Source organism: Drosophila miranda, chromosome 2 (genome assembly GCF_003369915.1).
Source record: "Drosophila miranda strain MSH22 chromosome 2, D.miranda_PacBio2.1, whole genome shotgun sequence".
NCBI classification, from domain to species: domain Eukaryota; kingdom Metazoa; phylum Arthropoda; class Insecta; order Diptera; family Drosophilidae; genus Drosophila; species Drosophila miranda.
In genome coordinates, this window is record NC_046675.1 from 18,020,202 (window position 1) to 18,046,516 (window position 26,315).

Consider the following 26,315-nt stretch of genomic DNA (forward strand, 5'->3'; position numbering starts at 1 on the left):
TTTGATTAATTTACTTTAAGAGACAATAAACATATATTCACATATCGTTTAGTATGGTATTTTAAAATCGTTTTGAAGATAACCCTATCGAGTACAAAAAGACCACTTTCTGGATATGTTCAACATTGAATTTAGGGGTCAAAAAATATAAATGTTTAAAAATATATTGTTTAAAGCCATTTTTCTTAAGGAAATGAACACGATTTTCAATTTTATATTATTTCTGATCCATTTTTGCCAATATTTACCCAATAATAACATACTTTCTTACCCACATAGCACTACAAATTAAGTTCATCTCAAAGTAAAAATCGAAAAAATAAATTTTACGTAAATTTTATTGTCTATACCAATTTATACGAATCTTAAGAACATATTTCATTTACTTTTGTTGAAGATTTTCATATATTTTCATTTATAACGACCATTTATTGCATACGAGTATACCAGTAGTAGATTCGAAAAATATCAAATGCAATTTATTGGTCATTGGAAAAATCTAAAATTACGTTAAAAGGGTTTGTATTCTATTCTAGTTCCACAGCTCTAGCTGTTTGTTTCTGATAGGTTTATCACCTCGCAACAAAAATATATTTTTTCTTTCCCAAATACATAGAAATGATATATATCGCCGCAATTTAACCATACACAAATGTTGTCCCCCTTTTAGAATTCTTACAATCAGCAAAATTCTTTAATGAAAAACCCGAAGATGTCAAAACATTCGTCTAACTATACATTTAATACGGATCGTATACGGTATTCTCCCAATTCTGTTTTGTATCTAAACCAACGCTCTAGCACAAAGCAAAGACAAAATTACAAATATTTTATTTGGGAAAAATAGTACGAGTATGCAGAAATAAAAAATCTCATTGAAAATTATTTTGTGGTCCTGAAAAGGACCGATTTGTATGAAATTTATATGCGCCTGACGAAGAAATATCAACTTAAGCACGCTCGCCACGGATACGTCTGGCCAGTTGGATGTCCTTGGGCATGATTGTGACACGCTTGGCATGGATGGCGCACAAGTTGGTATCTTCGAAGAGACCGACCAGATAGGCTTCGCTAGCTTCCTGGAGTGCCATTACTGCCGAGCTCTGGAAACGCAAGTCAGTTTTGAAATCCTGAGCGATTTCACGAACCAAACGCTGGAAAGGCAGTTTGCGGATCAGCAGCTCGGTACTCTTCTGGTAGCGACGGATTTCACGGAGGGCAACAGTGCCGGGGCGATAGCGATGAGGTTTCTTCACGCCTCCGGTTGCTGGAGCACTTTTACGTGCGGCCTTGGTAGCCAGTTGTTTGCGCGGCGCCTTGCCACCAGTCGATTTACGAGCAGTCTGCTTGGTACGGGCCATTTTCACTATTCACTTTCAAAGTCTGAATTTGTAATAATCGATGCCGAATCCCGCAACTCACTTATATAGCATTCTTCTGGTGGAGGGTTGAAACGAGAGAGTTGCCGAAGCATGCTATTTCATTTCACGAGCGAGATGCACATATCATTCGGACTCACTCGTGTTTTGATGGTGTTTTGTATAAATACAAGCGATACAAAATGTGGATGGCATTCGTTCTTCGTGTCGTAAAGTGAAACAACATAGTGAAAGAAAATGACTGGTCGTGGTAAAGGTGGCAAAGGCTTGGGAAAGGGAGGCGCTAAGCGTCATCGCAAGGTTCTGCGTGATAACATCCAGGGTATCACGAAGCCCGCTATCCGCCGTTTGGCTCGTCGTGGCGGTGTAAAACGTATCTCGGGACTCATCTACGAGGAAACTCGTGGAGTGCTGAAAGTGTTTTTGGAAAACGTTATCCGTGATGCCGTCACCTACACCGAACATGCCAAGAGGAAGACAGTCACAGCCATGGATGTTGTGTATGCTCTGAAGAGACAAGGCCGCACGCTGTACGGTTTCGGCGGTTAAGAAAATCTGCACAGTCTGCTGTTCAAAAGTAACCATAAATTAAACAATCGGTCCTTTTCAGGACCACAAAATAATCTAGAAGAGAGACATATTTTCAAAATCATGAATCGTACTTGATAATAGTGAAGTAAAAGCAGAATAATGAAAGAAAAAATGAATTGATTGTCGAGTCATTGATTGCAATACGCAATTCCCATCTACTATGTATGTATGTGCGCTGCATATAGTGTTTTTCTTTCTTTCAGTCTAAATGTTCAGCCATCTTTCCAAGATGGGAACTTTTTGGTCGAAAGTATTCTCGTAGATAAACTTGGGTAGAAACATGGGTAGGTAGGTAAAATTTGGGTTCTTTCTTGGCAAGCAAACATTGAATTTCATCCGTTGTTCAGATGAGTCGGACGCAACTGTACTTTCTTTTAGGCCCTGTACCAAAAAAAAGAAAAATATGCGTGTTTGGCCTGCAGAAATATGTGCATTTTATTTTAACTGATAATAATGAATGATAATAAATTATGAAAATTCTCTTAATTCTTTAGTCATAGTTTGGTCGTCCTGAAAAGGACGTTTTGGTTTATATATTGTACAAGAATGTAAATTGTTTTTGCTATTGGAACATTTATGCCTTCTTCTCGGTCTTCTTGGGCAGCAGAACGGCCTGGATGTTGGGCAACACACCACCCTGAGCAATGGTGACGCCTGAGAGCAGTTTGTTCAACTCCTCATCGTTGCGGATGGCCAGCTGCAGATGGCGAGGGATAATTCTCGTCTTCTTGTTATCACGGGCAGCATTGCCAGCCAACTCGAGAACTTCAGCGGCCAAGTATTCCATCACGGCAGCCAGGTAAACGGGAGCGCCGGCACCGACACGCTCGGCATAGTTGCCCTTGCGAAGTAGACGATGAATACGACCAACAGGGAACTGAAGACCAGCACGGTTCGACCGAGACTTTGCCTTTCCCTTCACTTTGCCACCTTTACCACGACCAGACATGTTAATAGATTCCTTTTCTTTTTCACTGTTCACACACGAATGTTGTCCAAAGCCACAGAACGCCATATTTATACCTTTTCCGACTGCATGAGCGCTCAACCAAGGGGTGGGTTTTCGCCCGCTACGAAATGTATGTTAAACCTGAACAGACTACTCGAATAAAACTATAAGGTTCTGAGCCCAGTCCGTTCAAACACATTAAGTGTTTTACATAAAGTGAAGTGAAAAATGCCTCCCAAGACTAGTGGAAAGGCAGCCAAAAAGGCTGGAAAGGCTCAGAAGAACATCACCAAGAACGACAAGAAGAAGAAGCGCAAGAGGAAGGAGAGCTATGCCATCTATATTTACAAAGTTCTGAAGCAAGTCCATCCTGACACTGGTATTTCGTCGAAAGCGATGAGCATCATGAACAGCTTTGTAAATGACATCTTCGAGCGCATTGCTGCCGAGGCGTCTCGCTTGGCTCATTACAACAAGCGCTCAACCATCACCAGTCGGGAAATCCAAACGGCTGTGCGCCTGCTGCTGCCGGGAGAGCTGGCCAAGCACGCTGTTAGTGAGGGAACCAAGGCTGTCACCAAGTACACCAGCTCCAAGTAAATTGGTTTCGAACAAAACCCAAAAAGGCCCTTTTCAGGGCCACAAAATGTTCTTCCAAAGAAATTCCATTTTCAATATATAATTTCATCGATATGCAAGAAATATATGCACAATACAATAAAAATTTTATTCAATTGCCGACCTCTGAGATACAGCGTCTGTGTAAACGGTTTTTCATACATACATATGTACGTATTTGATTCGGTTCGGGAAAAATGCATTCCGAATAACTCTTTGAATAACGTTTGAACTGGATGCTAAATATTAAATATCTATAGCATACTCGTATGTATGCAAGACAAGGCTCGATAATTTGTATCTCTTTTGAATATAGTTTTGTAGCCCTGAAAAGGGCTTGTTTAAATCAATTTCAGACGGATACATCTAAAATTTCGAATGCGACCTTGTACACCAACGTGTACAGTTTCACACTTTACTTTTTGGCCGCTGTCGTCTTGGCTTTCGGCTTCTTTACAGTGGCGGGAGCTGCTGGCTTCTTCGTTGTCTTCTTGGGCTTGACAGATGCCGCTGCAGCTACAGCCTTTGCTTTTGGCTTTGGCTTTGGTTTTGCTGGGCTCGACTTGGCCTTTGTCGCTGCTGGCTTCGCCTTCACGGTTCCAGTTATCTTCGCATCCTTAGCCTTTGCCTTCTCAGTTTTCTTCTTCTCGGCGGTCTTCTTGGTGGCGACTGACTTCTTCACCTTTAGTTTCTTGTCACCGGCAGCGGCTGCTTTTTTAGGGCTTGCTGTCTTCTTGGTTGCCGCCGACGACGATGACGCCACCTTCTTACTTTTAACTTTCTTCTCGACAGATGCAACCTTTGGCTTGGGCTCCTTTTTGGCGGAAGCCGACAGCTTGAACGAACCAGATGCACCCTTTCCCTTTGTTTGGATCAGCTTTCCATTGGCAACGGCCGACTTCAAGTACTTCTTGATAAATGGGGCCAGTTTCTGGGCATCGCATTTGTATTCGGCAGTAATATATTTCTTGATTGCCAAAAGCGATGAGCCGCCACGTTCCTTCAAGCTCTTAATCGAAGCGTCAACCATTTGCTGAGTTGGGGGATGCGATGGTGGAGCTGTGGGCTTCTTTGCCTTTGCAGTAGCAGCAGCGGATCCAGATGCCTTTTTGGCGGCCACCTTCTTCTCCGCTGGTACTGGTGGAGCAGCCACTGGAGACGCGGATGTTGCAACTGCAGAATCGGACATTATTCTTTACAAAATTACACTTTTCAATGAAAAAACGCCGTTGGGGACCTGGGCTATGGTCCCTCGTTCGAATGAGAAGCGAGTAGAAGGGCAGTACGAAGATGATTTTAGCATTGGTGATTTGTTTGTTAGAAGTTTCATTGAACGTCTGTCTTATTTTTGCTTTTCTATATATAACTATTAAATAATTGAAATATATTTTCATTGATTCATATTGTTAAATATTTCAAATATTACTGTAAATCATTTATTTTGTGAATATCGTCCATCATCGATTTTTAATAATTGTGCAAACTTTGACAACTAGTTATCCAACTCTTATATTTTGGATTCAATGATATTAATAAATAACAATGCTGGCTCATTTTGCTAAACTTTTTTTTGAAACATAAAATTTGATTAATTTACTTTAAGAGACAATAAACATATATTCACATATCGTTTAGTATGGTATTTTAAAATCGTTTTGAAGATAACCCTATCGAGTACAAAAAGACCACTTTCTGGATATGTTCAACATTGAATTTAGGGGTCAAAAAATATAAATGTTTAAAAATATATTGTTTAAAGCCATTTTTCTTAAGGAAATGAACACGATTTTCAATTTTATATTATTTCTGATCCATTTTTGCCAATATTTACCCAATAATAACATACTTTCTTACCCACATAGCACTACAAATTAAGTTCATCTCAAAGTAAAAATCGAAAAAATAAATTTTACGTAAATTTTATTGTCTATACCAATTTATACGAATCTTAAGAACATATTTCATTTACTTTTGTTGAAGATTTTCATATATTTTCATTTATAACGACCATTTATTGCATACGAGTATACCAGTAGTAGATTCGAAAAATATCAAATGCAATTTATTGGTCATTGGAAAAATCTAAAATTACGTTAAAAGGGTTTGTATTCTATTCTAGTTCCACAGCTCTAGCTGTTTGTTTCTGATAGGTTTATCACCTCGCAACAAAAATATATTTTTTCTTTCCCAAATACATAGAAATGATATATATCGCCGCAATTTAACCATACACAAATGTTGTCCCCCTTTTAGAATTCTTACAATCAGCAAAATTCTTTAATGAAAAACCCGAAGATGTCAAAACATTCGTCTAACTATACATTTAATACGGATCGTATACGGTATTCTCCCAATTCTGTTTTGTATCTAAACCAACGCTCTAGCACAAAGCAAAGACAAAATTACAAATATTTTATTTGGGAAAAATAGTACGAGTATGCAGAAATAAAAAATCTCATTGAAAATTATTTTGTGGTCCTGAAAAGGACCGATTTGTATGAAATTTATATGCGCCTGACGAAGAAATATCAACTTAAGCACGCTCGCCACGGATACGTCTGGCCAGTTGGATGTCCTTGGGCATGATTGTGACACGCTTGGCATGGATGGCGCACAAGTTGGTATCTTCGAAGAGACCGACCAGATAGGCTTCGCTAGCTTCCTGGAGTGCCATTACTGCCGAGCTCTGGAAACGCAAGTCAGTTTTGAAATCCTGAGCGATTTCACGAACCAAACGCTGGAAAGGCAGTTTGCGGATCAGCAGCTCGGTACTCTTCTGGTAGCGACGGATTTCACGGAGGGCAACAGTGCCGGGGCGATAGCGATGAGGTTTCTTCACGCCTCCGGTTGCTGGAGCACTTTTACGTGCGGCCTTGGTAGCCAGTTGTTTGCGCGGCGCCTTGCCACCAGTCGATTTACGAGCAGTCTGCTTGGTACGGGCCATTTTCACTATTCACTTTCAAAGTCTGAATTTGTAATAATCGATGCCGAATCCCGCAACTCACTTATATAGCATTCTTCTGGTGGAGGGTTGAAACGAGAGAGTTGCCGAAGCATGCTATTTCATTTCACGAGCGAGATGCACATATCATTCGGACTCACTCGTGTTTTGATGGTGTTTTGTATAAATACAAGCGATACAAAATGTGGATGGCATTCGTTCTTCGTGTCGTAAAGTGAAACAACATAGTGAAAGAAAATGACTGGTCGTGGTAAAGGTGGCAAAGGCTTGGGAAAGGGAGGCGCTAAGCGTCATCGCAAGGTTCTGCGTGATAACATCCAGGGTATCACGAAGCCCGCTATCCGCCGTTTGGCTCGTCGTGGCGGTGTAAAACGTATCTCGGGACTCATCTACGAGGAAACTCGTGGAGTGCTGAAAGTGTTTTTGGAAAACGTTATCCGTGATGCCGTCACCTACACCGAACATGCCAAGAGGAAGACAGTCACAGCCATGGATGTTGTGTATGCTCTGAAGAGACAAGGCCGCACGCTGTACGGTTTCGGCGGTTAAGAAAATCTGCACAGTCTGCTGTTCAAAAGTAACCATATATTAAACAATCGGTCCTTTTCAGGACCACAAAATAATCTAGAAGAGAGACATATTTTCAAAATCATGAATCGTACTTGATAATAGTGAAGTAAAAGCAGAATAATGAAAGAAAAAATGAATTGATTGTCGAGTCATTGATTGCAATACGCAATTCCCATCTACTATGTATGTATGTGCGCTGCATATAGTGTTTTTCTTTCTTTCAGTCTAAATGTTCAGCCATCTTTCCAAGATGGGAACTTTTTGGTCGAAAGTATTCTCGTAGATAAACTTGGGTAGAAACATGGGTAGGTAGGTAAAATTTGGGTTCTTTCTTGGCAAGCAAACATTGAATTTCATCCGTTGTTCAGATGAGTCGGACGCAACTGTACTTTCTTTTAGGCCCTGTACCAAAAAAAAGAAAAATATGCGTGTTTGGCCTGCAGAAATATGTGCATTTTATTTTAACTGATAATAATGAATGATAATAAATTATGAAAATTCTCTTAATTCTTTAGTCATAGTTTGGTCGTCCTGAAAAGGACGTTTTGGTTTATATATTGTACAAGAATGTAAATTGTTTTTGCTATTGGAACATTTATGCCTTCTTCTCGGTCTTCTTGGGCAGCAGAACGGCCTGGATGTTGGGCAACACACCACCCTGAGCAATGGTGACGCCTGAGAGCAGTTTGTTCAACTCCTCATCGTTGCGGATGGCCAGCTGCAGATGGCGAGGGATAATTCTCGTCTTCTTGTTATCACGGGCAGCATTGCCAGCCAACTCGAGAACTTCAGCGGCCAAGTATTCCATCACGGCAGCCAGGTAAACGGGAGCGCCGGCACCGACACGCTCGGCATAGTTGCCCTTGCGAAGTAGACGATGAATACGACCAACAGGGAACTGAAGACCAGCACGGTTCGACCGAGACTTTGCCTTTCCCTTCACTTTGCCACCTTTACCACGACCAGACATGTTAATAGATTCCTTTTCTTTTTCACTGTTCACACACGAATGTTGTCCAAAGCCACAGAACGCCATATTTATACCTTTTCCGACTGCATGAGCGCTCAACCAAGGGGTGGGTTTTCGCCCGCTACGAAATGTATGTTAAACCTGAACAGACTACTCGAATAAAACTATAAGGTTCTGAGCCCAGTCCGTTCAAACACATTAAGTGTTTTACATAAAGTGAAGTGAAAAATGCCTCCCAAGACTAGTGGAAAGGCAGCCAAAAAGGCTGGAAAGGCTCAGAAGAACATCACCAAGAACGACAAGAAGAAGAAGCGCAAGAGGAAGGAGAGCTATGCCATCTATATTTACAAAGTTCTGAAGCAAGTCCATCCTGACACTGGTATTTCGTCGAAAGCGATGAGCATCATGAACAGCTTTGTAAATGACATCTTCGAGCGCATTGCTGCCGAGGCGTCTCGCTTGGCTCATTACAACAAGCGCTCAACCATCACCAGTCGGGAAATCCAAACGGCTGTGCGCCTGCTGCTGCCGGGAGAGCTGGCCAAGCACGCTGTTAGTGAGGGAACCAAGGCTGTCACCAAGTACACCAGCTCCAAGTAAATTGGTTTCGAACAAAACCCAAAAAGGCCCTTTTCAGGGCCACAAAATGTTCTTCCAAAGAAATTCCATTTTCAATATATAATTTCATCGATATGCAAGAAATATATGCACAATACAATAAAAATTTTATTCAATTGCCGACCTCTGAGATACAGCGTCTGTGTAAACGGTTTTTCATACATACATATGTACGTATTTGATTCGGTTCGGGAAAAATGCATTCCGAATAACTCTTTGAATAACGTTTGAACTGGATGCTAAATATTAAATATCTATAGCATACTCGTATGTATGCAAGACAAGGCTCGATAATTTGTATCTCTTTTGAATATAGTTTTGTAGCCCTGAAAAGGGCTTGTTTAAATCAATTTCAGACGGATACATCTAAAATTTCGAATGCGACCTTGTACACCAACGTGTACAGTTTCACACTTTACTTTTTGGCCGCTGTCGTCTTGGCTTTCGGCTTCTTTACAGTGGCGGGAGCTGCTGGCTTCTTCGTTGTCTTCTTGGGCTTGACAGATGCCGCTGCAGCTACAGCCTTTGCTTTTGGCTTTGGCTTTGGTTTTGCTGGGCTCGACTTGGCCTTTGTCGCTGCTGGCTTCGCCTTCACGGTTCCAGTTATCTTCGCATCCTTAGCCTTTGCCTTCTCAGTTTTCTTCTTCTCGGCGGTCTTCTTGGTGGCGACTGACTTCTTCACCTTTAGTTTCTTGTCACCGGCAGCGGCTGCTTTTTTAGGGCTTGCTGTCTTCTTGGTTGCCGCCGACGACGATGACGCCACCTTCTTACTTTTAACTTTCTTCTCGACAGATGCAACCTTTGGCTTGGGCTCCTTTTTGGCGGAAGCCGACAGCTTGAACGAACCAGATGCACCCTTTCCCTTTGTTTGGATCAGCTTTCCATTGGCAACGGCCGACTTCAAGTACTTCTTGATAAATGGGGCCAGTTTCTGGGCATCGCATTTGTATTCGGCAGTAATATATTTCTTGATTGCCAAAAGCGATGAGCCGCCACGTTCCTTCAAGCTCTTAATCGAAGCGTCAACCATTTGCTGAGTTGGGGGATGCGATGGTGGAGCTGTGGGCTTCTTTGCCTTTGCAGTAGCAGCAGCGGATCCAGATGCCTTTTTGGCGGCCACCTTCTTCTCCGCTGGTACTGGTGGAGCAGCCACTGGAGACGCGGATGTTGCAACTGCAGAATCGGACATTATTCTTTACAAAATTACACTTTTCAATGAAAAAACGCCGTTGGGGACCTGGGCTATGGTCCCTCGTTCGAATGAGAAGCGAGTAGAAGGGCAGTACGAAGATGATTTTAGCATTGGTGATTTGTTTGTTAGAAGTTTCATTGAACGTCTGTCTTATTTTTGCTTTTCTATATATAACTATTAAATAATTGAAATATATTTTCATTGATTCATATTGTTAAATATTTCAAATATTACTGTAAATCATTTATTTTGTGAATATCGTCCATCATCGATTTTTAATAATTGTGCAAACTTTGACAACTAGTTATCCAACTCTTATATTTTGGATTCAATGATATTAATAAATAACAATGCTGGCTCATTTTGCTAAACTTTTTTTTGAAACATAAAATTTGATTAATTTACTTTAAGAGACAATAAACATATATTCACATATCGTTTAGTATGGTATTTTAAAATCGTTTTGAAGATAACCCTATCGAGTACAAAAAGACCACTTTCTGGATATGTTCAACATTGAATTTAGGGGTCAAAAAATATAAATGTTTAAAAATATATTGTTTAAAGCCATTTTTCTTAAGGAAATGAACACGATTTTCAATTTTATATTATTTCTGATCCATTTTTGCCAATATTTACCCAATAATAACATACTTTCTTACCCACATAGCACTACAAATTAAGTTCATATCAAAGTAAAAATCGAAAAAATAAATTTTACGTAAATTTTATTGTCTATACCAATTTATACGAATCTTAAGAACATATTTCATTTACTTTTGTTGAAGATTTTCATATATTTTCATTTATAACGACCATTTATTGCATACGAGTATACCAGTAGTAGATTCGAAAAATATCAAATGCAATTTATTGGTCATTGGAAAAATCTAAAATTACGTTAAAAGGGTTTGTATTCTATTCTAGTTCCACAGCTCTAGCTGTTTGTTTCTGATAGGTTTATCACCTCGCAACAAAAATATATTTTTTCTTTCCCAAATACATAGAAATGATATATATCGCCGCAATTTAACCATACACAAATGTTGTCCCCCTTTTAGAATTCTTACAATCAGCAAAATTCTTTAATGAAAAACCCGAAGATGTCAAAACATTCGTCTAACTATACATTTAATACGGATCGTATACGGTATTCTCCCAATTCTGTTTTGTATCTAAACCAACGCTCTAGCACAAAGCAAAGACAAAATTACAAATATTTTATTTGGGAAAAATAGTACGAGTATGCAGAAATAAAAAATCTCATTGAAAATTATTTTGTGGTCCTGAAAAGGACCGATTTGTATGAAATTTATATGCGCCTGACGAAGAAATATCAACTTAAGCACGCTCGCCACGGATACGTCTGGCCAGTTGGATGTCCTTGGGCATGATTGTGACACGCTTGGCATGGATGGCGCACAAGTTGGTATCTTCGAAGAGACCGACCAGATAGGCTTCGCTAGCTTCCTGGAGTGCCATTACTGCCGAGCTCTGGAAACGCAAGTCAGTTTTGAAATCCTGAGCGATTTCACGAACCAAACGCTGGAAAGGCAGTTTGCGGATCAGCAGCTCGGTACTCTTCTGGTAGCGACGGATTTCACGGAGGGCAACAGTGCCGGGGCGATAGCGATGAGGTTTCTTCACGCCTCCGGTTGCTGGAGCACTTTTACGTGCGGCCTTGGTAGCCAGTTGTTTGCGCGGCGCCTTGCCACCAGTCGATTTACGAGCAGTCTGCTTGGTACGGGCCATTTTCACTATTCACTTTCAAAGTCTGAATTTGTAATAATCGATGCCGAATCCCGCAACTCACTTATATAGCATTCTTCTGGTGGAGGGTTGAAACGAGAGAGTTGCCGAAGCATGCTATTTCATTTCACGAGCGAGATGCACATATCATTCGGACTCACTCGTGTTTTGATGGTGTTTTGTATAAATACAAGCGATACAAAATGTGGATGGCATTCGTTCTTCGTGTCGTAAAGTGAAACAACATAGTGAAAGAAAATGACTGGTCGTGGTAAAGGTGGCAAAGGCTTGGGAAAGGGAGGCGCTAAGCGTCATCGCAAGGTTCTGCGTGATAACATCCAGGGTATCACGAAGCCCGCTATCCGCCGTTTGGCTCGTCGTGGCGGTGTAAAACGTATCTCGGGACTCATCTACGAGGAAACTCGTGGAGTGCTGAAAGTGTTTTTGGAAAACGTTATCCGTGATGCCGTCACCTACACCGAACATGCCAAGAGGAAGACAGTCACAGCCATGGATGTTGTGTATGCTCTGAAGAGACAAGGCCGCACGCTGTACGGTTTCGGCGGTTAAGAAAATCTGCACAGTCTGCTGTTCAAAAGTAACCATATATTAAACAATCGGTCCTTTTCAGGACCACAAAATAATCTAGAAGAGAGACATATTTTCAAAATCATGAATCGTACTTGATAATAGTGAAGTAAAAGCAGAATAATGAAAGAAAAAATGAATTGATTGTCGAGTCATTGATTGCAATACGCAATTCCCATCTACTATGTATGTATGTGCGCTGCATATAGTGTTTTTCTTTCTTTCAGTCTAAATGTTCAGCCATCTTTCCAAGATGGGAACTTTTTGGTCGAAAGTATTCTCGTAGATAAACTTGGGTAGAAACATGGGTAGGTAGGTAAAATTTGGGTTCTTTCTTGGCAAGCAAACATTGAATTTCATCCGTTGTTCAGATGAGTCGGACGCAACTGTACTTTCTTTTAGGCCCTGTACCAAAAAAAAGAAAAATATGCGTGTTTGGCCTGCAGAAATATGTGCATTTTATTTTAACTGATAATAATGAATGATAATAAATTATGAAAATTCTCTTAATTCTTTAGTCATAGTTTGGTCGTCCTGAAAAGGACGTTTTGGTTTATATATTGTACAAGAATGTAAATTGTTTTTGCTATTGGAACATTTATGCCTTCTTCTCGGTCTTCTTGGGCAGCAGAACGGCCTGGATGTTGGGCAACACACCACCCTGAGCAATGGTGACGCCTGAGAGCAGTTTGTTCAACTCCTCATCGTTGCGGATGGCCAGCTGCAGATGGCGAGGGATAATTCTCGTCTTCTTGTTATCACGGGCAGCATTGCCAGCCAACTCGAGAACTTCAGCGGCCAAGTATTCCATCACGGCAGCCAGGTAAACGGGAGCGCCGGCACCGACACGCTCGGCATAGTTGCCCTTGCGAAGTAGACGATGAATACGACCAACAGGGAACTGAAGACCAGCACGGTTCGACCGAGACTTTGCCTTTCCCTTCACTTTGCCACCTTTACCACGACCAGACATGTTAATAGATTCCTTTTCTTTTTCACTGTTCACACACGAATGTTGTCCAAAGCCACAGAACGCCATATTTATACCTTTTCCGACTGCATGAGCGCTCAACCAAGGGGTGGGTTTTCGCCCGCTACGAAATGTATGTTAAACCTGAACAGACTACTCGAATAAAACTATAAGGTTCTGAGCCCAGTCCGTTCAAACACATTAAGTGTTTTACATAAAGTGAAGTGAAAAATGCCTCCCAAGACTAGTGGAAAGGCAGCCAAAAAGGCTGGAAAGGCTCAGAAGAACATCACCAAGAACGACAAGAAGAAGAAGCGCAAGAGGAAGGAGAGCTATGCCATCTATATTTACAAAGTTCTGAAGCAAGTCCATCCTGACACTGGTATTTCGTCGAAAGCGATGAGCATCATGAACAGCTTTGTAAATGACATCTTCGAGCGCATTGCTGCCGAGGCGTCTCGCTTGGCTCATTACAACAAGCGCTCAACCATCACCAGTCGGGAAATCCAAACGGCTGTGCGCCTGCTGCTGCCGGGAGAGCTGGCCAAGCACGCTGTTAGTGAGGGAACCAAGGCTGTCACCAAGTACACCAGCTCCAAGTAAATTGGTTTCGAACAAAACCCAAAAAGGCCCTTTTCAGGGCCACAAAATGTTCTTCCAAAGAAATTCCATTTTCAATATATAATTTCATCGATATGCAAGAAATATATGCACAATACAATAAAAATTTTATTCAATTGCCGACCTCTGAGATACAGCGTCTGTGTAAACGGTTTTTCATACATACATATGTACGTATTTGATTCGGTTCGGGAAAAATGCATTCCGAATAACTCTTTGAATAACGTTTGAACTGGATGCTAAATATTAAATATCTATAGCATACTCGTATGTATGCAAGACAAGGCTCGATAATTTGTATCTCTTTTGAATATAGTTTTGTAGCCCTGAAAAGGGCTTGTTTAAATCAATTTCAGACGGATACATCTAAAATTTCGAATGCGACCTTGTACACCAACGTGTACAGTTTCACACTTTACTTTTTGGCCGCTGTCGTCTTGGCTTTCGGCTTCTTTACAGTGGCGGGAGCTGCTGGCTTCTTCGTTGTCTTCTTGGGCTTGACAGATGCCGCTGCAGCTACAGCCTTTGCTTTTGGCTTTGGCTTTGGTTTTGCTGGGCTCGACTTGGCCTTTGTCGCTGCTGGCTTCGCCTTCACGGTTCCAGTTATCTTCGCATCCTTAGCCTTTGCCTTCTCAGTTTTCTTCTTCTCGGCGGTCTTCTTGGTGGCGACTGACTTCTTCACCTTTAGTTTCTTGTCACCGGCAGCGGCTGCTTTTTTAGGGCTTGCTGTCTTCTTGGTTGCCGCCGACGACGATGACGCCACCTTCTTACTTTTAACTTTCTTCTCGACAGATGCAACCTTTGGCTTGGGCTCCTTTTTGGCGGAAGCCGACAGCTTGAACGAACCAGATGCACCCTTTCCCTTTGTTTGGATCAGCTTTCCATTGGCAACGGCCGACTTCAAGTACTTCTTGATAAATGGGGCCAGTTTCTGGGCATCGCATTTGTATTCGGCAGTAATATATTTCTTGATTGCCAAAAGCGATGAGCCGCCACGTTCCTTCAAGCTCTTAATCGAAGCGTCAACCATTTGCTGAGTTGGGGGATGCGATGGTGGAGCTGTGGGCTTCTTTGCCTTTGCAGTAGCAGCAGCGGATCCAGATGCCTTTTTGGCGGCCACCTTCTTCTCCGCTGGTACTGGTGGAGCAGCCACTGGAGACGCGGATGTTGCAACTGCAGAATCGGACATTATTCTTTACAAAATTACACTTTTCAATGAAAAAACGCCGTTGGGGACCTGGGCTATGGTCCCTCGTTCGAATGAGAAGCGAGTAGAAGGGCAGTACGAAGATGATTTTAGCATTGGTGATTTGTTTGTTAGAAGTTTCATTGAACGTCTGTCTTATTTTTGCTTTTCTATATATAACTATTAAATAATTGAAATATATTTTCATTGATTCATATTGTTAAATATTTCAAATATTACTGTAAATCATTTATTTTGTGAATATCGTCCATCATCGATTTTTAATAATTGTGCAAACTTTGACAACTAGTTATCCAACTCTTATATTTTGGATTCAATGATATTAATAAATAACAATGCTGGCTCATTTTGCTAAACTTTTTTTTGAAACATAAAATTTGATTAATTTACTTTAAGAGACAATAAACATATATTCACATATCGTTTAGTATGGTATTTTAAAATCGTTTTGAAGATAACCCTATCGAGTACAAAAAGACCACTTTCTGGATATGTTCAACATTGAATTTAGGGGTCAAAAAATATAAATGTTTAAAAATATATTGTTTAAAGCCATTTTTCTTAAGGAAATGAACACGATTTTCAATTTTATATTATTTCTGATCCATTTTTGCCAATATTTACCCAATAATAACATACTTTCTTACCCACATAGCACTACAAATTAAGTTCATATCAAAGTAAAAATCGAAAAAATAAATTTTACGTAAATTTTATTGTCTATACCAATTTATACGAATCTTAAGAACATATTTCATTTACTTTTGTTGAAGATTTTCATATATTTTCATTTATAACGACCATTTATTGCATACGAGTATACCAGTAGTAGATTCGAAAAATATCAAATGCAATTTATTGGTCATTGGAAAAATCTAAAATTACGTTAAAAGGGTTTGTATTCTATTCTAGTTCCACAGCTCTAGCTGTTTGTTTCTGATAGGTTTATCACCTCGCAACAAAAATATATTTTTTCTTTCCCAAATACATAGAAATGATATATATCGCCGCAATTTAACCATACACAAATGTTGTCCCCCTTTTAGAATTCTTACAATCAGCAAAATTCTTTAATGAAAAACCCGAAGATGTCAAAACATTCGTCTAACTATACATTTAATACGGATCGTATACGGTATTCTCCCAATTCTGTTTTGTATCTAAACCAACGCTCTAGCACAAAGCAAAGACAAAATTACAAATATTTTATTTGGGAAAAATAGTACGAGTATGCAGAAATAAAAAATCTCATTGAAAATTATTTTGTGGTCCTGAAAAGGACCGATTTGTATGAAATTTATATGCGCCTGACGAAGAAATATCAACTTAAGCACGCTCGCCACGGATACGTCTGGCCAGTTGGATGTCCTTGGGCATGATTGTGACACGCTTGGCATGGATGGCGCACAAGTTGGTATCTTCGAAGAGACCGACCAGATAGGCTTCGCTAGCTTCCTGGAGTGCCATTACTGCCGAGCTCTGGAAACGCAAGTCAGTTTTGAAATCCTGAGCGATTTCACGAACCAAACGCTGGAAAGGCAGTTTGCGGATCAGCAGCTCGGTACTCTTCTGGTAGCGACGGATTTCACGGAGGGCAACAGTGCCGGGGCGATAGCGATGAGGTTTCTTCACGCCTCCGGTTGCTGGAGCACTTTTACGTGCGGCCTTGGTAGCCAGTTGTTTGCGCGGCGCCTTGCCACCAGTCGATTTACGAGCAGTCTGCTTGGTACGGGCCATTTTCACTATTCACTTTCAAAGTCTGAATTTGTAATAATCGATGCCGAATCCCGCAACTCACTTATATAGCATTCTTCTGGTGGAGGGTTGAAACGAGAGAGTTGCCGAAGCATGCTATTTCATTTCACGAGCGAGATGCACATATCATTCGGACTCACTCGTGTTTTGATGGTGTTTTGTATAAATACAAGCGATACAAAATGTGGATGGCATTCGTTCTTCGTGTCGTAAAGTGAAACAACATAGTGAAAGAAAATGACTGGTCGTGGTAAAGGTGGCAAAGGCTTGGGAAAGGGAGGCGCTAAGCGTCATCGCAAGGTTCTGCGTGATAACATCCAGGGTATCACGAAGCCCGCTATCCGCCGTTTGGCTCGTCGTGGCGGTGTAAAACGTATCTCGGGACTCATCTACGAGGAAACTCGTGGAGTGCTGAAAGTGTTTTTGGAAAACGTTATCCGTGATGCCGTCACCTACACCGAACATGCCAAGAGGAAGACAGTCACAGCCATGGATGTTGTGTATGCTCTGAAGAGACAAGGCCGCACGCTGTACGGTTTCGGCGGTTAAGAAAATCTGCACAGTCTGCTGTTCAAAAGTAACCATATATTAAACAATCGGTCCTTTTCAGGACCACAAAATAATCTAGAAGAGAGACATATTTTCAAAATCATGAATCGTACTTGATAATAGTGAAGTAAAAGCAGAATAATGAAAGAAAAAATGAATTGATTGTCGAGTCATTGATTGCAATACGCAATTCCCATCTACTATGTATGTATGTGCGCTGCATATAGTGTTTTTCTTTCTTTCAGTCTAAATGTTCAGCCATCTTTCCAAGATGGGAACTTTTTGGTCGAAAGTATTCTCGTAGATAAACTTGGGTAGAAACATGGGTAGGTAGGTAAAATTTGGGTTCTTTCTTGGCAAGCAAACATTGAATTTCATCCGTTGTTCAGATGAGTCGGACGCAACTGTACTTTCTTTTAGGCCCTGTACCAAAAAAAAGAAAAATATGCGTGTTTGGCCTGCAGAAATATGTGCATTTTATTTTAACTGATAATAATGAATGATAATAAATTATGAAAATTCTCTTAATTCTTTAGTCATAGTTTGGTCGTCCTGAAAAGGACGTTTTGGTTTATATATTGTACAAGAATGTAAATTGTTTTTGCTATTGGAACATTTATGCCTTCTTCTCGGTCTTCTTGGGCAGCAGAACGGCCTGGATGTTGGGCAACACACCACCCTGAGCAATGGTGACGCCTGAGAGCAGTTTGTTCAACTCCTCATCGTTGCGGATGGCCAGCTGCAGATGGCGAGGGATAATTCTCGTCTTCTTGTTATCACGGGCAGCATTGCCAGCCAACTCGAGAACTTCAGCGGCCAAGTATTCCATCACGGCAGCCAGGTAAACGGGAGCGCCGGCACCGACACGCTCGGCATAGTTGCCCTTGCGAAGTAGACGATGAATACGACCAACAGGGAACTGAAGACCAGCACGGTTCGACCGAGACTTTGCCTTTCCCTTCACTTTGCCACCTTTACCACGACCAGACATGTTAATAGATTCCTTTTCTTTTTCACTGTTCACACACGAATGTTGTCCAAAGCCACAGAACGCCATATTTATACCTTTTCCGACTGCATGAGCGCTCAACCAAGGGGTGGGTTTTCGCCCGCTACGAAATGTATGTTAAACCTGAACAGACTACTCGAATAAAACTATAAGGTTCTGAGCCCAGTCCGTTCAAACACATTAAGTGTTTTACATAAAGTGAAGTGAAAAATGCCTCCCAAGACTAGTGGAAAGGCAGCCAAAAAGGCTGGAAAGGCTCAGAAGAACATCACCAAGAACGACAAGAAGAAGAAGCGCAAGAGGAAGGAGAGCTATGCCATCTATATTTACAAAGTTCTGAAGCAAGTCCATCCTGACACTGGTATTTCGTCGAAAGCGATGAGCATCATGAACAGCTTTGTAAATGACATCTTCGAGCGCATTGCTGCCGAGGCGTCTCGCTTGGCTCATTACAACAAGCGCTCAACCATCACCAGTCGGGAAATCCAAACGGCTGTGCGCCTGCTGCTGCCGGGAGAGCTGGCCAAGCACGCTGTTAGTGAGGGAACCAAGGCTGTCACCAAGTACACCAGCTCCAAGTAAATTGGTTTCGAACAAAACCCAAAAAGGCCCTTTTCAGGGCCACAAAATGTTCTTCCAAAGAAATTCCATTTTCAATATATAATTTCATCGATATGCAAGAAATATATGCACAATACAATAAAAATTTTATTCAATTGCCGACCTCTGAGATACAGCGTCTGTGTAAACGGTTTTTCATACATACATATGTACGTATTTGATTCGGTTCGGGAAAAATGCATTCCGAATAACTCTTTGAATAACGTTTGAACTGGATGCTAAATATTAAATATCTATAGCATACTCGTATGTATGCAAGACAAGGCTCGATAATTTGTATCTCTTTTGAATATAGTTTTGTAGCCCTGAAAAGGGCTTGTTTAAATCAATTTCAGACGGATACATCTAAAATTTCGAATGCGACCTTGTACACCAACGTGTACAGTTTCACACTTTACTTTTTGGCCGCTGTCGTCTTGGCTTTCGGCTTCTTTACAGTGGCGGGAGCTGCTGGCTTCTTCGTTGTCTTCTTGGGCTTGACAGATGCCGCTGCAGCTACAGCCTTTGCTTTTGGCTTTGGCTTTGGTTTTGCTGGGCTCGACTTGGCCTTTGTCGCTGCTGGCTTCGCCTTCACGGTTCCAGTTATCTTCGCATCCTTAGCCTTTGCCTTCTCAGTTTTCTTCTTCTCGGCGGTCTTCTTGGTGGCGACTGACTTCTTCACCTTTAGTTTCTTGTCACCGGCAGCGGCTGCTTTTTTAGGGCTTGCTGTCTTCTTGGTTGCCGCCGACGACGATGACGCCACCTTCTTACTTTTAACTTTCTTCTCGACAGATGCAACCTTTGGCTTGGGCTCCTTTTTGGCGGAAGCCGACAGCTTGAACGAACCAGATGCACCCTTTCCCTTTGTTTGGATCAGCTTTCCATTGGCAACGGCCGACTTCAAGTACTTCTTGATAAATGGGGCCAGTTTCTGGGCATCGCATTTGTATTCGGCAGTAATATATTTCTTGATTGCCAAAAGCGATGAGCCGCCACGTTCCTTCAAGCTCTTAATCGAAGCGTCAACCATTTGCTGAGTTGGGGGATGCGATGGTGGAGCTGTGGGCTTCTTTGCCTTTGCAGTAGCAGCAGCGGATCCAGATGCCTTTTTGGCGGCCACCTTCTTCTCCGCTGGTACTGGTGGAGCAGCCACTGGAGACGCGGATGTTGCAACTGCAGAATCGGACATTATTCTTTACAAAATTACACTTTTCAATGAAAAAACGCCGTTGGGGACCTGGGCTATGGTCCCTCGTTCGAATGAGAAGCGAGTAGAAGGGCAGTACGAAGATGATTTTAGCATTGGTGATTTGTTTGTTAGAAGTTTCATTGAACGTCTGTCTTATTTTTGCTTTTCTATATATAACTATTAAATAATTGAAATATATTTTCATTGATTCATATTGTTAAATATTACTGTAAATCATTTATTTTGTGAATATCGTCCATCATCGATTTTTAATAATTGTGCAAACTTTGACAACTAGTTATACAACTCTTATATTTTGGATTCAATGATATTAATAAATAACAATGCTGGCTCATTTGGCTAAACTTTTTTTTGAAACATTAAATTTGATTAATTTACTTTAAGAGACAATAAACATATATTCACATATCGTTTAGTATGGTATTTTAAAATCGTTTTGAAGATAACCCTATCGAGTACAAAAAGACCACTTTCTGGATATGTTCAACATTGAATTTAGGGGTCAAAAAATATAAATGTTTAAAAATATATTGTTTAAAGCCTTTTTTCTTTAGGAAATGAACACGATTTTCAATTTAATATTATTTCTGATCCATTTTTGCCAATATTTACCCAAAAATAACATACGTTTCTTACGAAACGCGTAATGTACAGTGTGTCAACTGCAAGGGGGCACACACGGCCAACGCCAAAATATGCCCTATTTGTCAGGCGGCAATAGATCGCCAAAATGAACGTCAAGAAAGATTAAGGGCCAATAAAAAGGCAACAACAACAACAACAACAAAACGACAAATTCGAAAATCCGATGTCCTATCAGTGGTTAGAAAAGACAAAACATTTGCATCGCTACTCAAAGGCGGCAATGCCAATAAGGACACAAACCCAACGGTCACAAAACCAAATGACAAAAGGAACAATAAAAATGAACCATCAACAGGGTCAGCAGCAACAAATAAGAATAATGACAATACAACAATGACAATAAGTCAGGCATTGGGTCAGCATACGACAAACAATAGATCGACTCCAACATCACCGATATCAATCATGGCCAATCTCAACAAGGACTCCATGAGCATATTCGGTATGAACTTTATGGAATTTATACAAATCGTCAAGGATACAACCCAAAAATATGACCCCAAACAAAATACCCAAGAGCAAAAACAAAGCATTATGCTTGAATTGGCATTCCAAATTGCGGCAGCCACCACCGCCACTAGCAACAACAACAACAACAAATGACTAGATTGAAGATTATTGCACAGAATGTTAATTCACTGATTGCACAACATAAACGAATTGAACTCAATGGATTACTGAACAAGCACCAGCCGGATATACTGATCATCATTGAACATCGGCTATTGGAGAGACATCAAGTATATTTCGATCATTACACGCTTATAAGACAAACACAATTGGCAACAGACATCAAGAATCGTGGCGAATCGAGTACGCGTGGCGGCTTTTGTGTGCGCAAAAATGTCAACTGTTCAACCATCAAACCGCTCGCATCGTTGCGTTTCCTCGAGGCGCTGATATTGAAAATCCACACAAAACCAATACAAGCAACAACAACAACAGCACCAGTACAATCGATGGCAACCATTGTCGTGTTGGGACCCTATTTGAGACCGAGAGATCCGCTGCTGGCCAGTGATCTCAACACGATTATGGATACACTGAACAAAAATGCCAACGATACACCAATCATTATCGGCGGTGATCTGAATGCCAAACACCCAAGCTGGCATCGGCCATTCTACAATCCGAAGCATGTTAACAAAAACGGTCGATTACTGTTCGATTGGCTGGGCAAACAGACCAACTTGATATTGTACCCGAGCTGTGAGCCAACGAGGCGTAACCCAATTAGTAACAACAACAGCAATGCCATCGATGCATCGATTGATGTGTTTATGTGCACCACGGAGCTGCCGGTCATCAGTGCGGACGTGGACATGGATGATTATGATCCGGAGCTGGGGCACGGTGTTGGCTGTGCGGCAACCCTTGATGAATTCCCATCGGATCATCTTGGGATCGAGTTACGGCTCGATTTAAATGGCCGTCAGCTGCAGTACTGTGATCCGGTCGAATATAGCCTGTTCAGCCGGATCGATACGATCAAGAGGAACGCAACAATACTAAAACATTTGCGCACACACGAACACGATCACGAACACGATCACGATCAGATTGAGAATACGCGAAACATTGATGCGGCCACCATCGATCGGCATATCGAACTTTTTAATGGGGCAATCGAAATGGCACTCAACTCGGATGCGATTCCAAAAAAAAGGACAACAACAACACCAGACACAATGACAACGGCAACGGCACGTAAAACGATTCGACTTGGTAAATATTGTCGTGAGTTGATTGCGTGCAAGAAACTACTCAGACATGGACTACACCGTATGCATGGCCGTCTAACGGAACAGTGTAGGTCCAATGTTAAACACCTGATTGCCATCATCACCAAGGACATTAACAAGCAAATTAAATTTACTAAATTGAAAAACATTGAAAAACAGATCACAACACTCGATCCGTCCAAGATGAGCATCAGATCGTTGAGTGGTGATAACAACAGTAGTAGCAACAACACAATCGATAATAATCGAAAAAATAAACGCGCTGGCATGGTCATTCGAGCGAATTCATCAGCAAAACGACACCATATCGATGACAACCATGGGACTAAGGCAACACACGGCACATGTAAACGATACAATTGATGAGTACTTCGATGAACCATATGTTCAAGAGCCAATCATTCAATTGAATGAAACACAAACAGCGGATGGTAATTGGCCAGCTGATCAACAGCAACAACAACAACAGTATGGATTTACGAACGACCGTCAATTGTTCGATTGGTTGAAATGGAAAAACAACAAGAAATCCCAAGGACACGACGGCACCAGTAACTTTCTGTTGCGACAGTGTAACATGCAGGTGTTGAGGCATCTGGCGATGATATTCAATCATTGCTACAACATTGGTTACTATCCGTCCGCGTGGAAGATTGGCAGAGTCAAACCGATACCCAAGACGAATATAAAACGTGAGAAATTGCTCGCCTATCGGCCCATCTCGGTGCTGTCGGCGGTAAGCAATCTGTTCGAGAAGATGCTGCTCCGGCACATCAAACAACATGTGATCGATCAGCGAATTCTGAAAGTGTATCAATTTGGCTACTCGACCAGCCATGCACTGGCAGTGGCCAACAACATCATAACGGACAATCTGAGCAGAAAAAGACCAACAATTGCATGTGCCCTGGACTTGGAGAAGGCATTCGATACGGTATGGATCAACGGACTGCTATACAAGATGATCCAGAAGTATCGTTTTAGCCACCACATCACACGCATCATCCGATCATATTTGCATAATCGCCAATTTGACATTCATAGCCCGCAGAGTAGTGGCAATGTGTCGATGCGACGGAACATAACGGCCGGTGTACCGCAGGGATCACTGCTCGCACCGATGCTATTCAATCTGTATCTGGCCGATTTTCCCGACTATCGGACGCCATCGAAAAACGCTATGAATCAGATCAAGATCCAGCCACTTGTATACGCAGATGATATACTGCTGCTGGCATCGGGCATGCGTCAGGTGTCGGCGAACGGACAGCTTAACATGTATATTGACCAGCTATGCTACTATTTCCGCAAGTGGCGTCTGAAAATCAACGAGCCGAAATGCGAATGCTGCATGATTGTGGGCCCATCGAAGGCGGGACTGTTCCGAAATGCACGCAACTTTACGCCATCAATCGTGATCAATGGCAGTGTACAGGTCCAAGTCAGGGACACACTCAGATATCTGGGTGTCGTCTTCGATCACAAGCTCAACTTTCGCAAACATCTCGATCTGGTGCTAGGCAAAGCCAAGCGACAGATGGCGATAGTGAGTAAATATTTTGGTTTGATCAGCAGCAGCAGCGGCAGCAGCAACACTGGGGCACCGTCATCGGCACTGGACAACAATAATAATGAGAAAATCACAAAAATACGTTCACTCATCTACAAGAAATTGATCCAACCTTTATTGCTGTATGGCCATGTGGCCTGGTTCAACATCGCAACGTCACAAATGGAGCGATTGCGCGTGTTCGAGCGTGAGATATTGCGTAGAGCGTGCCGGCCGATCACCGGTCATCGCTTCGATCGCAAAGTATCGAACAAAAAAACATATGCACTGACCAACACCAAACGCATTGATGCCATGGCCATGAGGATCACAGAACGATTCGTGGACAAATGTCTAAACGATCAACTGGACCTCAAGGATAATCGTTTGATCTATGACAGCACCGTGCAGAGCACAACACTGACATTGCCCGAACGACAGTATCATCAACACTACCATTGCCACCACCTCCTGACAATCAAAAATCTAGATATGCTCAAACAACAAGGCATCCTGTATGATGGAGATGATAACTTAATATTCTATCATAGGAAATTGAACAACCGAATAATATTAGATACAACACTAGTCAATGATAACACATAAAACTCACGTTACTTACACATATAGATTTACTCATCCAAATTACCCCCCCCCCCCCCCCCCCCCCCCCCCCCCAAACCATTTTCTGTGTTTTTGTCCCCCATCATCATCATCATTTAGCTTATAAGTTCTCAACACCCGCATGCAGGCCCAACGATGCTGGAGCACTTAGTTCTGATTCATTATCATTATGATTCCATAGAACGACTCAAAGATATACCAAGGGGTTTTTCTTTCTTTTATTTTTCTCCCCTCTATAATTTAGACGATACAATTGTAATTACAACTATCTTTAAAAAAAAAAAAACATAAACTTCCATTTGTCACAACCAAGGCAAATTATACACACACTCACACATACTTGTAACTACCAGCCTGGATAAGATTCTCAATTGAGATCGCAAGGCGCACACACACACACATAAACACACATATTGTAATAGCCATACGGATTTATTATTATTTGTCAATCCGTATTCGTTTCTATATATTTGTATATTTGTATTTGTATAACATAATACTTCCTCCTACTGACAAATAAAAAACAACCATTTAAAAAGTAAAAAAAAAAAAAAGTTTGGACAACATTCGTGTGTGAACAGTGAAACGCAACAGACATTCAAACAAGAAGTGTGGTTGCGGAGGTTCGATTACGCTCCAAGAAGTGTGGTTGCGGAGGTTCGATTACGCTCCAAGAAGTGTGGTTGCGGAGGTTCAATTACGCTCCAAGAAGTGTGGTTGCGGAGGTTCAATTACGCTCCAAGAGTGTGGTTGCGGAGGTTCGATTACGCTCCAAGAAGTGTGGTTGCGGAGGTTCGATTACGCTCCAAGAAGTGTGGTTGCGGAGGTTCAATTACGCTCCAAGAAGTGTCGTTGCGGAGGTTCGATTACGCTCCAAGAAGTGTGGTTGCGGAGGTTCAATTACGCTCCAAGAAGTGTGGTTGCGGAGGTTCGATTACGCTCCAAGAAGTGTGGTTGCGGAGGTTCAATTACGCTCCAAGAAGTGTGGTTGCGGAGGTTTAAGTGCGATCCGAGAGGAATGGGAGGAACGCTGGGACTGTTGGTGGTTGCCGCCGATGTTTACCTCTCCACTGGCCGGAGCCGAACTGATGATTATCGCTCTGGCTGTGCTCCTTTTATTTCCGAAAAGCAGCTCTTCCGTACGGGCATGTTCCTAACGCGTTTGTGCTGATCAGCTGGTTTTCGTCCTGGTGTGTTCCTAGCGCGTTTTGTGCTGATGAGCTGATAATGTGCCCGTTGGTGTTCGGGTTGTGGTCACACTTGATAAGCTCAGCTGTGGGTGTGACCGTTGGCGGCTGTGCTGTGGGCACATTGGGGATGATTGTCTGCTGGTGGTTTTAGGTTTATTTTGTTTCTTTGTTGGTTTTTCTGTTTATTTAATTTGTATTTGTATGACAGGTCTTCATGTATTTAATCTATTTATTCTTATTCCTACTTATACTTATTACTTAGTCTTCATGGTTTGTTCTTGGTGTTTCTAGTGTTTGTGTTGGTGTTTGTGGTGTAAATTTGAATGAAAACATCGATGTCGATGTCCATAGATGTTGTCAAAATCAAACATCTATATTGGATTGATACATAGGATCACAAACCATACAGTATACATCATGAGAGAGAACATCTTTGCATGTGTTAGTACACACGCAAT

General features: G+C 41.6%; 18 protein-coding genes across 18 annotated transcripts; 8 read left to right on the forward strand and 10 right to left on the reverse strand.

Moving 5' to 3' along the window:
• Positions 1–466: 466 nt before the first annotated feature.
• Positions 467–6,521, reverse strand: LOC117186932 (histone H3.v1-like). Its single transcript, XM_033388292.1, has 4 exons — positions 6,073–6,521; positions 4,133–4,710; positions 2,604–2,811; positions 467–1,372 (listed from the first exon to the last, which is right to left on the reverse strand). Exons 1-4 carry the CDS (start codon positions 6,479–6,481, stop codon positions 951–953), a joined length of 1,617 nt encoding a protein of 538 aa, XP_033244183.1. The 5' UTR covers positions 6,482–6,521; the 3' UTR covers positions 467–950.
• Positions 1,558–1,976, forward strand: LOC117187313 (histone H4). The gene has a single exon (XM_033389686.1). It carries the CDS (start codon positions 1,617–1,619, stop codon positions 1,926–1,928), a length of 312 nt encoding a protein of 103 aa, XP_033245577.1. The 5' UTR covers positions 1,558–1,616; the 3' UTR covers positions 1,929–1,976.
• LOC108156704 (histone H2A) lies at positions 2,479–2,972 on the reverse strand. Its single transcript, XM_017288353.2, has one exon. The coding sequence runs from the start codon at positions 2,917–2,919 to the stop codon at positions 2,545–2,547; it is 375 nt and encodes a 124-aa protein (XP_017143842.2). The 5' UTR covers positions 2,920–2,972; the 3' UTR covers positions 2,479–2,544.
• On the forward strand, positions 3,103–3,667 carry LOC108156706 (histone H2B). The gene has a single exon (XM_017288354.2). It carries the CDS (start codon positions 3,148–3,150, stop codon positions 3,517–3,519), a length of 372 nt encoding a protein of 123 aa, XP_017143843.1. The 5' UTR covers positions 3,103–3,147; the 3' UTR covers positions 3,520–3,667.
• On the reverse strand, positions 3,863–4,762 carry LOC108156703 (histone H1-like). Its single transcript, XM_017288352.2, has one exon. It carries the CDS (start codon positions 4,724–4,726, stop codon positions 3,953–3,955), a length of 774 nt encoding a protein of 257 aa, XP_017143841.1. The 5' UTR covers positions 4,727–4,762; the 3' UTR covers positions 3,863–3,952.
• Positions 6,522–6,677: 156 nt separating the features above from the next.
• LOC108156795 (histone H4) lies at positions 6,678–7,111 on the forward strand. Its single transcript, XM_017288474.2, has one exon. The coding sequence runs from the start codon at positions 6,737–6,739 to the stop codon at positions 7,046–7,048; it is 312 nt and encodes a 103-aa protein (XP_017143963.1). The 5' UTR covers positions 6,678–6,736; the 3' UTR covers positions 7,049–7,111.
• A 487-nt stretch (positions 7,112–7,598) lies between these two features.
• LOC108156794 (histone H2A) lies at positions 7,599–8,092 on the reverse strand. Its single transcript, XM_017288473.2, has one exon. It carries the CDS (start codon positions 8,037–8,039, stop codon positions 7,665–7,667), a length of 375 nt encoding a protein of 124 aa, XP_017143962.2. The 5' UTR covers positions 8,040–8,092; the 3' UTR covers positions 7,599–7,664.
• Positions 8,093–8,222: 130 nt separating this feature from the next.
• Positions 8,223–8,787, forward strand: LOC117187303 (histone H2B). The gene has a single exon (XM_033389673.1). It carries the CDS (start codon positions 8,268–8,270, stop codon positions 8,637–8,639), a length of 372 nt encoding a protein of 123 aa, XP_033245564.1. The 5' UTR covers positions 8,223–8,267; the 3' UTR covers positions 8,640–8,787.
• A 195-nt stretch (positions 8,788–8,982) lies between these two features.
• LOC117187287 (histone H1-like) lies at positions 8,983–9,882 on the reverse strand. Its single transcript, XM_033389658.1, has one exon. It carries the CDS (start codon positions 9,844–9,846, stop codon positions 9,073–9,075), a length of 774 nt encoding a protein of 257 aa, XP_033245549.1. The 5' UTR covers positions 9,847–9,882; the 3' UTR covers positions 8,983–9,072.
• An 824-nt stretch (positions 9,883–10,706) lies between these two features.
• LOC117186933 (histone H3.v1-like) lies at positions 10,707–16,761 on the reverse strand. Its single transcript, XM_033388304.1, has 4 exons — positions 16,313–16,761; positions 14,373–14,950; positions 12,844–13,051; positions 10,707–11,612 (listed from the first exon to the last, which is right to left on the reverse strand). Exons 1-4 carry the CDS (start codon positions 16,719–16,721, stop codon positions 11,191–11,193), a joined length of 1,617 nt encoding a protein of 538 aa, XP_033244195.1. The 5' UTR covers positions 16,722–16,761; the 3' UTR covers positions 10,707–11,190.
• On the forward strand, positions 11,798–12,231 carry LOC117187311 (histone H4). Its single transcript, XM_033389684.1, has one exon. The coding sequence runs from the start codon at positions 11,857–11,859 to the stop codon at positions 12,166–12,168; it is 312 nt and encodes a 103-aa protein (XP_033245575.1). The 5' UTR covers positions 11,798–11,856; the 3' UTR covers positions 12,169–12,231.
• LOC117187299 (histone H2A) lies at positions 12,719–13,212 on the reverse strand. The gene has a single exon (XM_033389669.1). The coding sequence runs from the start codon at positions 13,157–13,159 to the stop codon at positions 12,785–12,787; it is 375 nt and encodes a 124-aa protein (XP_033245560.1). The 5' UTR covers positions 13,160–13,212; the 3' UTR covers positions 12,719–12,784.
• On the forward strand, positions 13,343–13,907 carry LOC117187304 (histone H2B). Its single transcript, XM_033389675.1, has one exon. It carries the CDS (start codon positions 13,388–13,390, stop codon positions 13,757–13,759), a length of 372 nt encoding a protein of 123 aa, XP_033245566.1. The 5' UTR covers positions 13,343–13,387; the 3' UTR covers positions 13,760–13,907.
• On the reverse strand, positions 14,103–15,002 carry LOC117187288 (histone H1-like). Its single transcript, XM_033389659.1, has one exon. The coding sequence runs from the start codon at positions 14,964–14,966 to the stop codon at positions 14,193–14,195; it is 774 nt and encodes a 257-aa protein (XP_033245550.1). The 5' UTR covers positions 14,967–15,002; the 3' UTR covers positions 14,103–14,192.
• Positions 16,762–16,917: 156 nt separating the features above from the next.
• LOC117187312 (histone H4) lies at positions 16,918–17,351 on the forward strand. Its single transcript, XM_033389685.1, has one exon. The coding sequence runs from the start codon at positions 16,977–16,979 to the stop codon at positions 17,286–17,288; it is 312 nt and encodes a 103-aa protein (XP_033245576.1). The 5' UTR covers positions 16,918–16,976; the 3' UTR covers positions 17,289–17,351.
• A 487-nt stretch (positions 17,352–17,838) lies between these two features.
• LOC117187300 (histone H2A) lies at positions 17,839–18,334 on the reverse strand. The gene has a single exon (XM_033389670.1). The coding sequence runs from the start codon at positions 18,277–18,279 to the stop codon at positions 17,905–17,907; it is 375 nt and encodes a 124-aa protein (XP_033245561.1). The 5' UTR covers positions 18,280–18,334; the 3' UTR covers positions 17,839–17,904.
• A 128-nt stretch (positions 18,335–18,462) lies between these two features.
• LOC117187306 (histone H2B) lies at positions 18,463–19,027 on the forward strand. The gene has a single exon (XM_033389677.1). It carries the CDS (start codon positions 18,508–18,510, stop codon positions 18,877–18,879), a length of 372 nt encoding a protein of 123 aa, XP_033245568.1. The 5' UTR covers positions 18,463–18,507; the 3' UTR covers positions 18,880–19,027.
• Positions 19,028–19,222: 195 nt separating this feature from the next.
• Positions 19,223–20,122, reverse strand: LOC117187289 (histone H1-like). The gene has a single exon (XM_033389660.1). It carries the CDS (start codon positions 20,084–20,086, stop codon positions 19,313–19,315), a length of 774 nt encoding a protein of 257 aa, XP_033245551.1. The 5' UTR covers positions 20,087–20,122; the 3' UTR covers positions 19,223–19,312.
• Between the last annotated feature and the right edge of the window lie 6,193 nt (positions 20,123–26,315).

What these genes read in the sequence shown, in the direction of transcription:
- LOC117187313 (XM_033389686.1), top strand. Translation starts at nt 1,617, where the DNA reads ATGACTGGTCGTGGTAAAGGTGGCAAAGGCTTGGGAAAGGGAGGCGCT.
- LOC108156704 (XM_017288353.2), bottom strand. Translation starts at nt 2,919, where the DNA reads ATGTCTGGTCGTGGTAAAGGTGGCAAAGTGAAGGGAAAGGCAAAGTCT.
- LOC108156706 (XM_017288354.2), top strand. Translation starts at nt 3,148, where the DNA reads ATGCCTCCCAAGACTAGTGGAAAGGCAGCCAAAAAGGCTGGAAAGGCT.
- LOC108156703 (XM_017288352.2), bottom strand. Translation starts at nt 4,726, where the DNA reads ATGTCCGATTCTGCAGTTGCAACATCCGCGTCTCCAGTGGCTGCTCCA.
- LOC117186932 (XM_033388292.1), bottom strand. Translation starts at nt 6,481, where the DNA reads ATGGCCCGTACCAAGCAGACTGCTCGTAAATCGACTGGTGGCAAGGCG. An exon ending in ATGCGAAGATAACTGGAACC is followed by an intron (nt 2,812 to 4,132) that starts GTGAAGGCGAAG and finishes CTACTTCGCAAG; the next exon opens with GGCAACTATGCCGAGCGTGT. An exon ending in CGTCACCATTGCTCAGGGTG is followed by an intron (nt 1,373 to 2,603) that starts GTGTGTTGCCCA and finishes GACTTTGAAAGT; the next exon opens with GAATAGTGAAAATGGCCCGT.
- LOC108156795 (XM_017288474.2), top strand. Translation starts at nt 6,737, where the DNA reads ATGACTGGTCGTGGTAAAGGTGGCAAAGGCTTGGGAAAGGGAGGCGCT.
- LOC108156794 (XM_017288473.2), bottom strand. Translation starts at nt 8,039, where the DNA reads ATGTCTGGTCGTGGTAAAGGTGGCAAAGTGAAGGGAAAGGCAAAGTCT.
- LOC117187303 (XM_033389673.1), top strand. Translation starts at nt 8,268, where the DNA reads ATGCCTCCCAAGACTAGTGGAAAGGCAGCCAAAAAGGCTGGAAAGGCT.
- LOC117187287 (XM_033389658.1), bottom strand. Translation starts at nt 9,846, where the DNA reads ATGTCCGATTCTGCAGTTGCAACATCCGCGTCTCCAGTGGCTGCTCCA.
- LOC117187311 (XM_033389684.1), top strand. Translation starts at nt 11,857, where the DNA reads ATGACTGGTCGTGGTAAAGGTGGCAAAGGCTTGGGAAAGGGAGGCGCT.
- LOC117187299 (XM_033389669.1), bottom strand. Translation starts at nt 13,159, where the DNA reads ATGTCTGGTCGTGGTAAAGGTGGCAAAGTGAAGGGAAAGGCAAAGTCT.
- LOC117187304 (XM_033389675.1), top strand. Translation starts at nt 13,388, where the DNA reads ATGCCTCCCAAGACTAGTGGAAAGGCAGCCAAAAAGGCTGGAAAGGCT.
- LOC117187288 (XM_033389659.1), bottom strand. Translation starts at nt 14,966, where the DNA reads ATGTCCGATTCTGCAGTTGCAACATCCGCGTCTCCAGTGGCTGCTCCA.
- LOC117186933 (XM_033388304.1), bottom strand. Translation starts at nt 16,721, where the DNA reads ATGGCCCGTACCAAGCAGACTGCTCGTAAATCGACTGGTGGCAAGGCG. An exon ending in TATCCGTGGCGAGCGTGCTT is followed by an intron (nt 14,951 to 16,312) that starts AAGTTGATATTT and finishes CCGATTCTGCAG; the next exon opens with TTGCAACATCCGCGTCTCCA. An exon ending in ATGCGAAGATAACTGGAACC is followed by an intron (nt 13,052 to 14,372) that starts GTGAAGGCGAAG and finishes CTACTTCGCAAG; the next exon opens with GGCAACTATGCCGAGCGTGT.
- LOC117187312 (XM_033389685.1), top strand. Translation starts at nt 16,977, where the DNA reads ATGACTGGTCGTGGTAAAGGTGGCAAAGGCTTGGGAAAGGGAGGCGCT.
- LOC117187300 (XM_033389670.1), bottom strand. Translation starts at nt 18,279, where the DNA reads ATGTCTGGTCGTGGTAAAGGTGGCAAAGTGAAGGGAAAGGCAAAGTCT.
- LOC117187306 (XM_033389677.1), top strand. Translation starts at nt 18,508, where the DNA reads ATGCCTCCCAAGACTAGTGGAAAGGCAGCCAAAAAGGCTGGAAAGGCT.
- LOC117187289 (XM_033389660.1), bottom strand. Translation starts at nt 20,086, where the DNA reads ATGTCCGATTCTGCAGTTGCAACATCCGCGTCTCCAGTGGCTGCTCCA.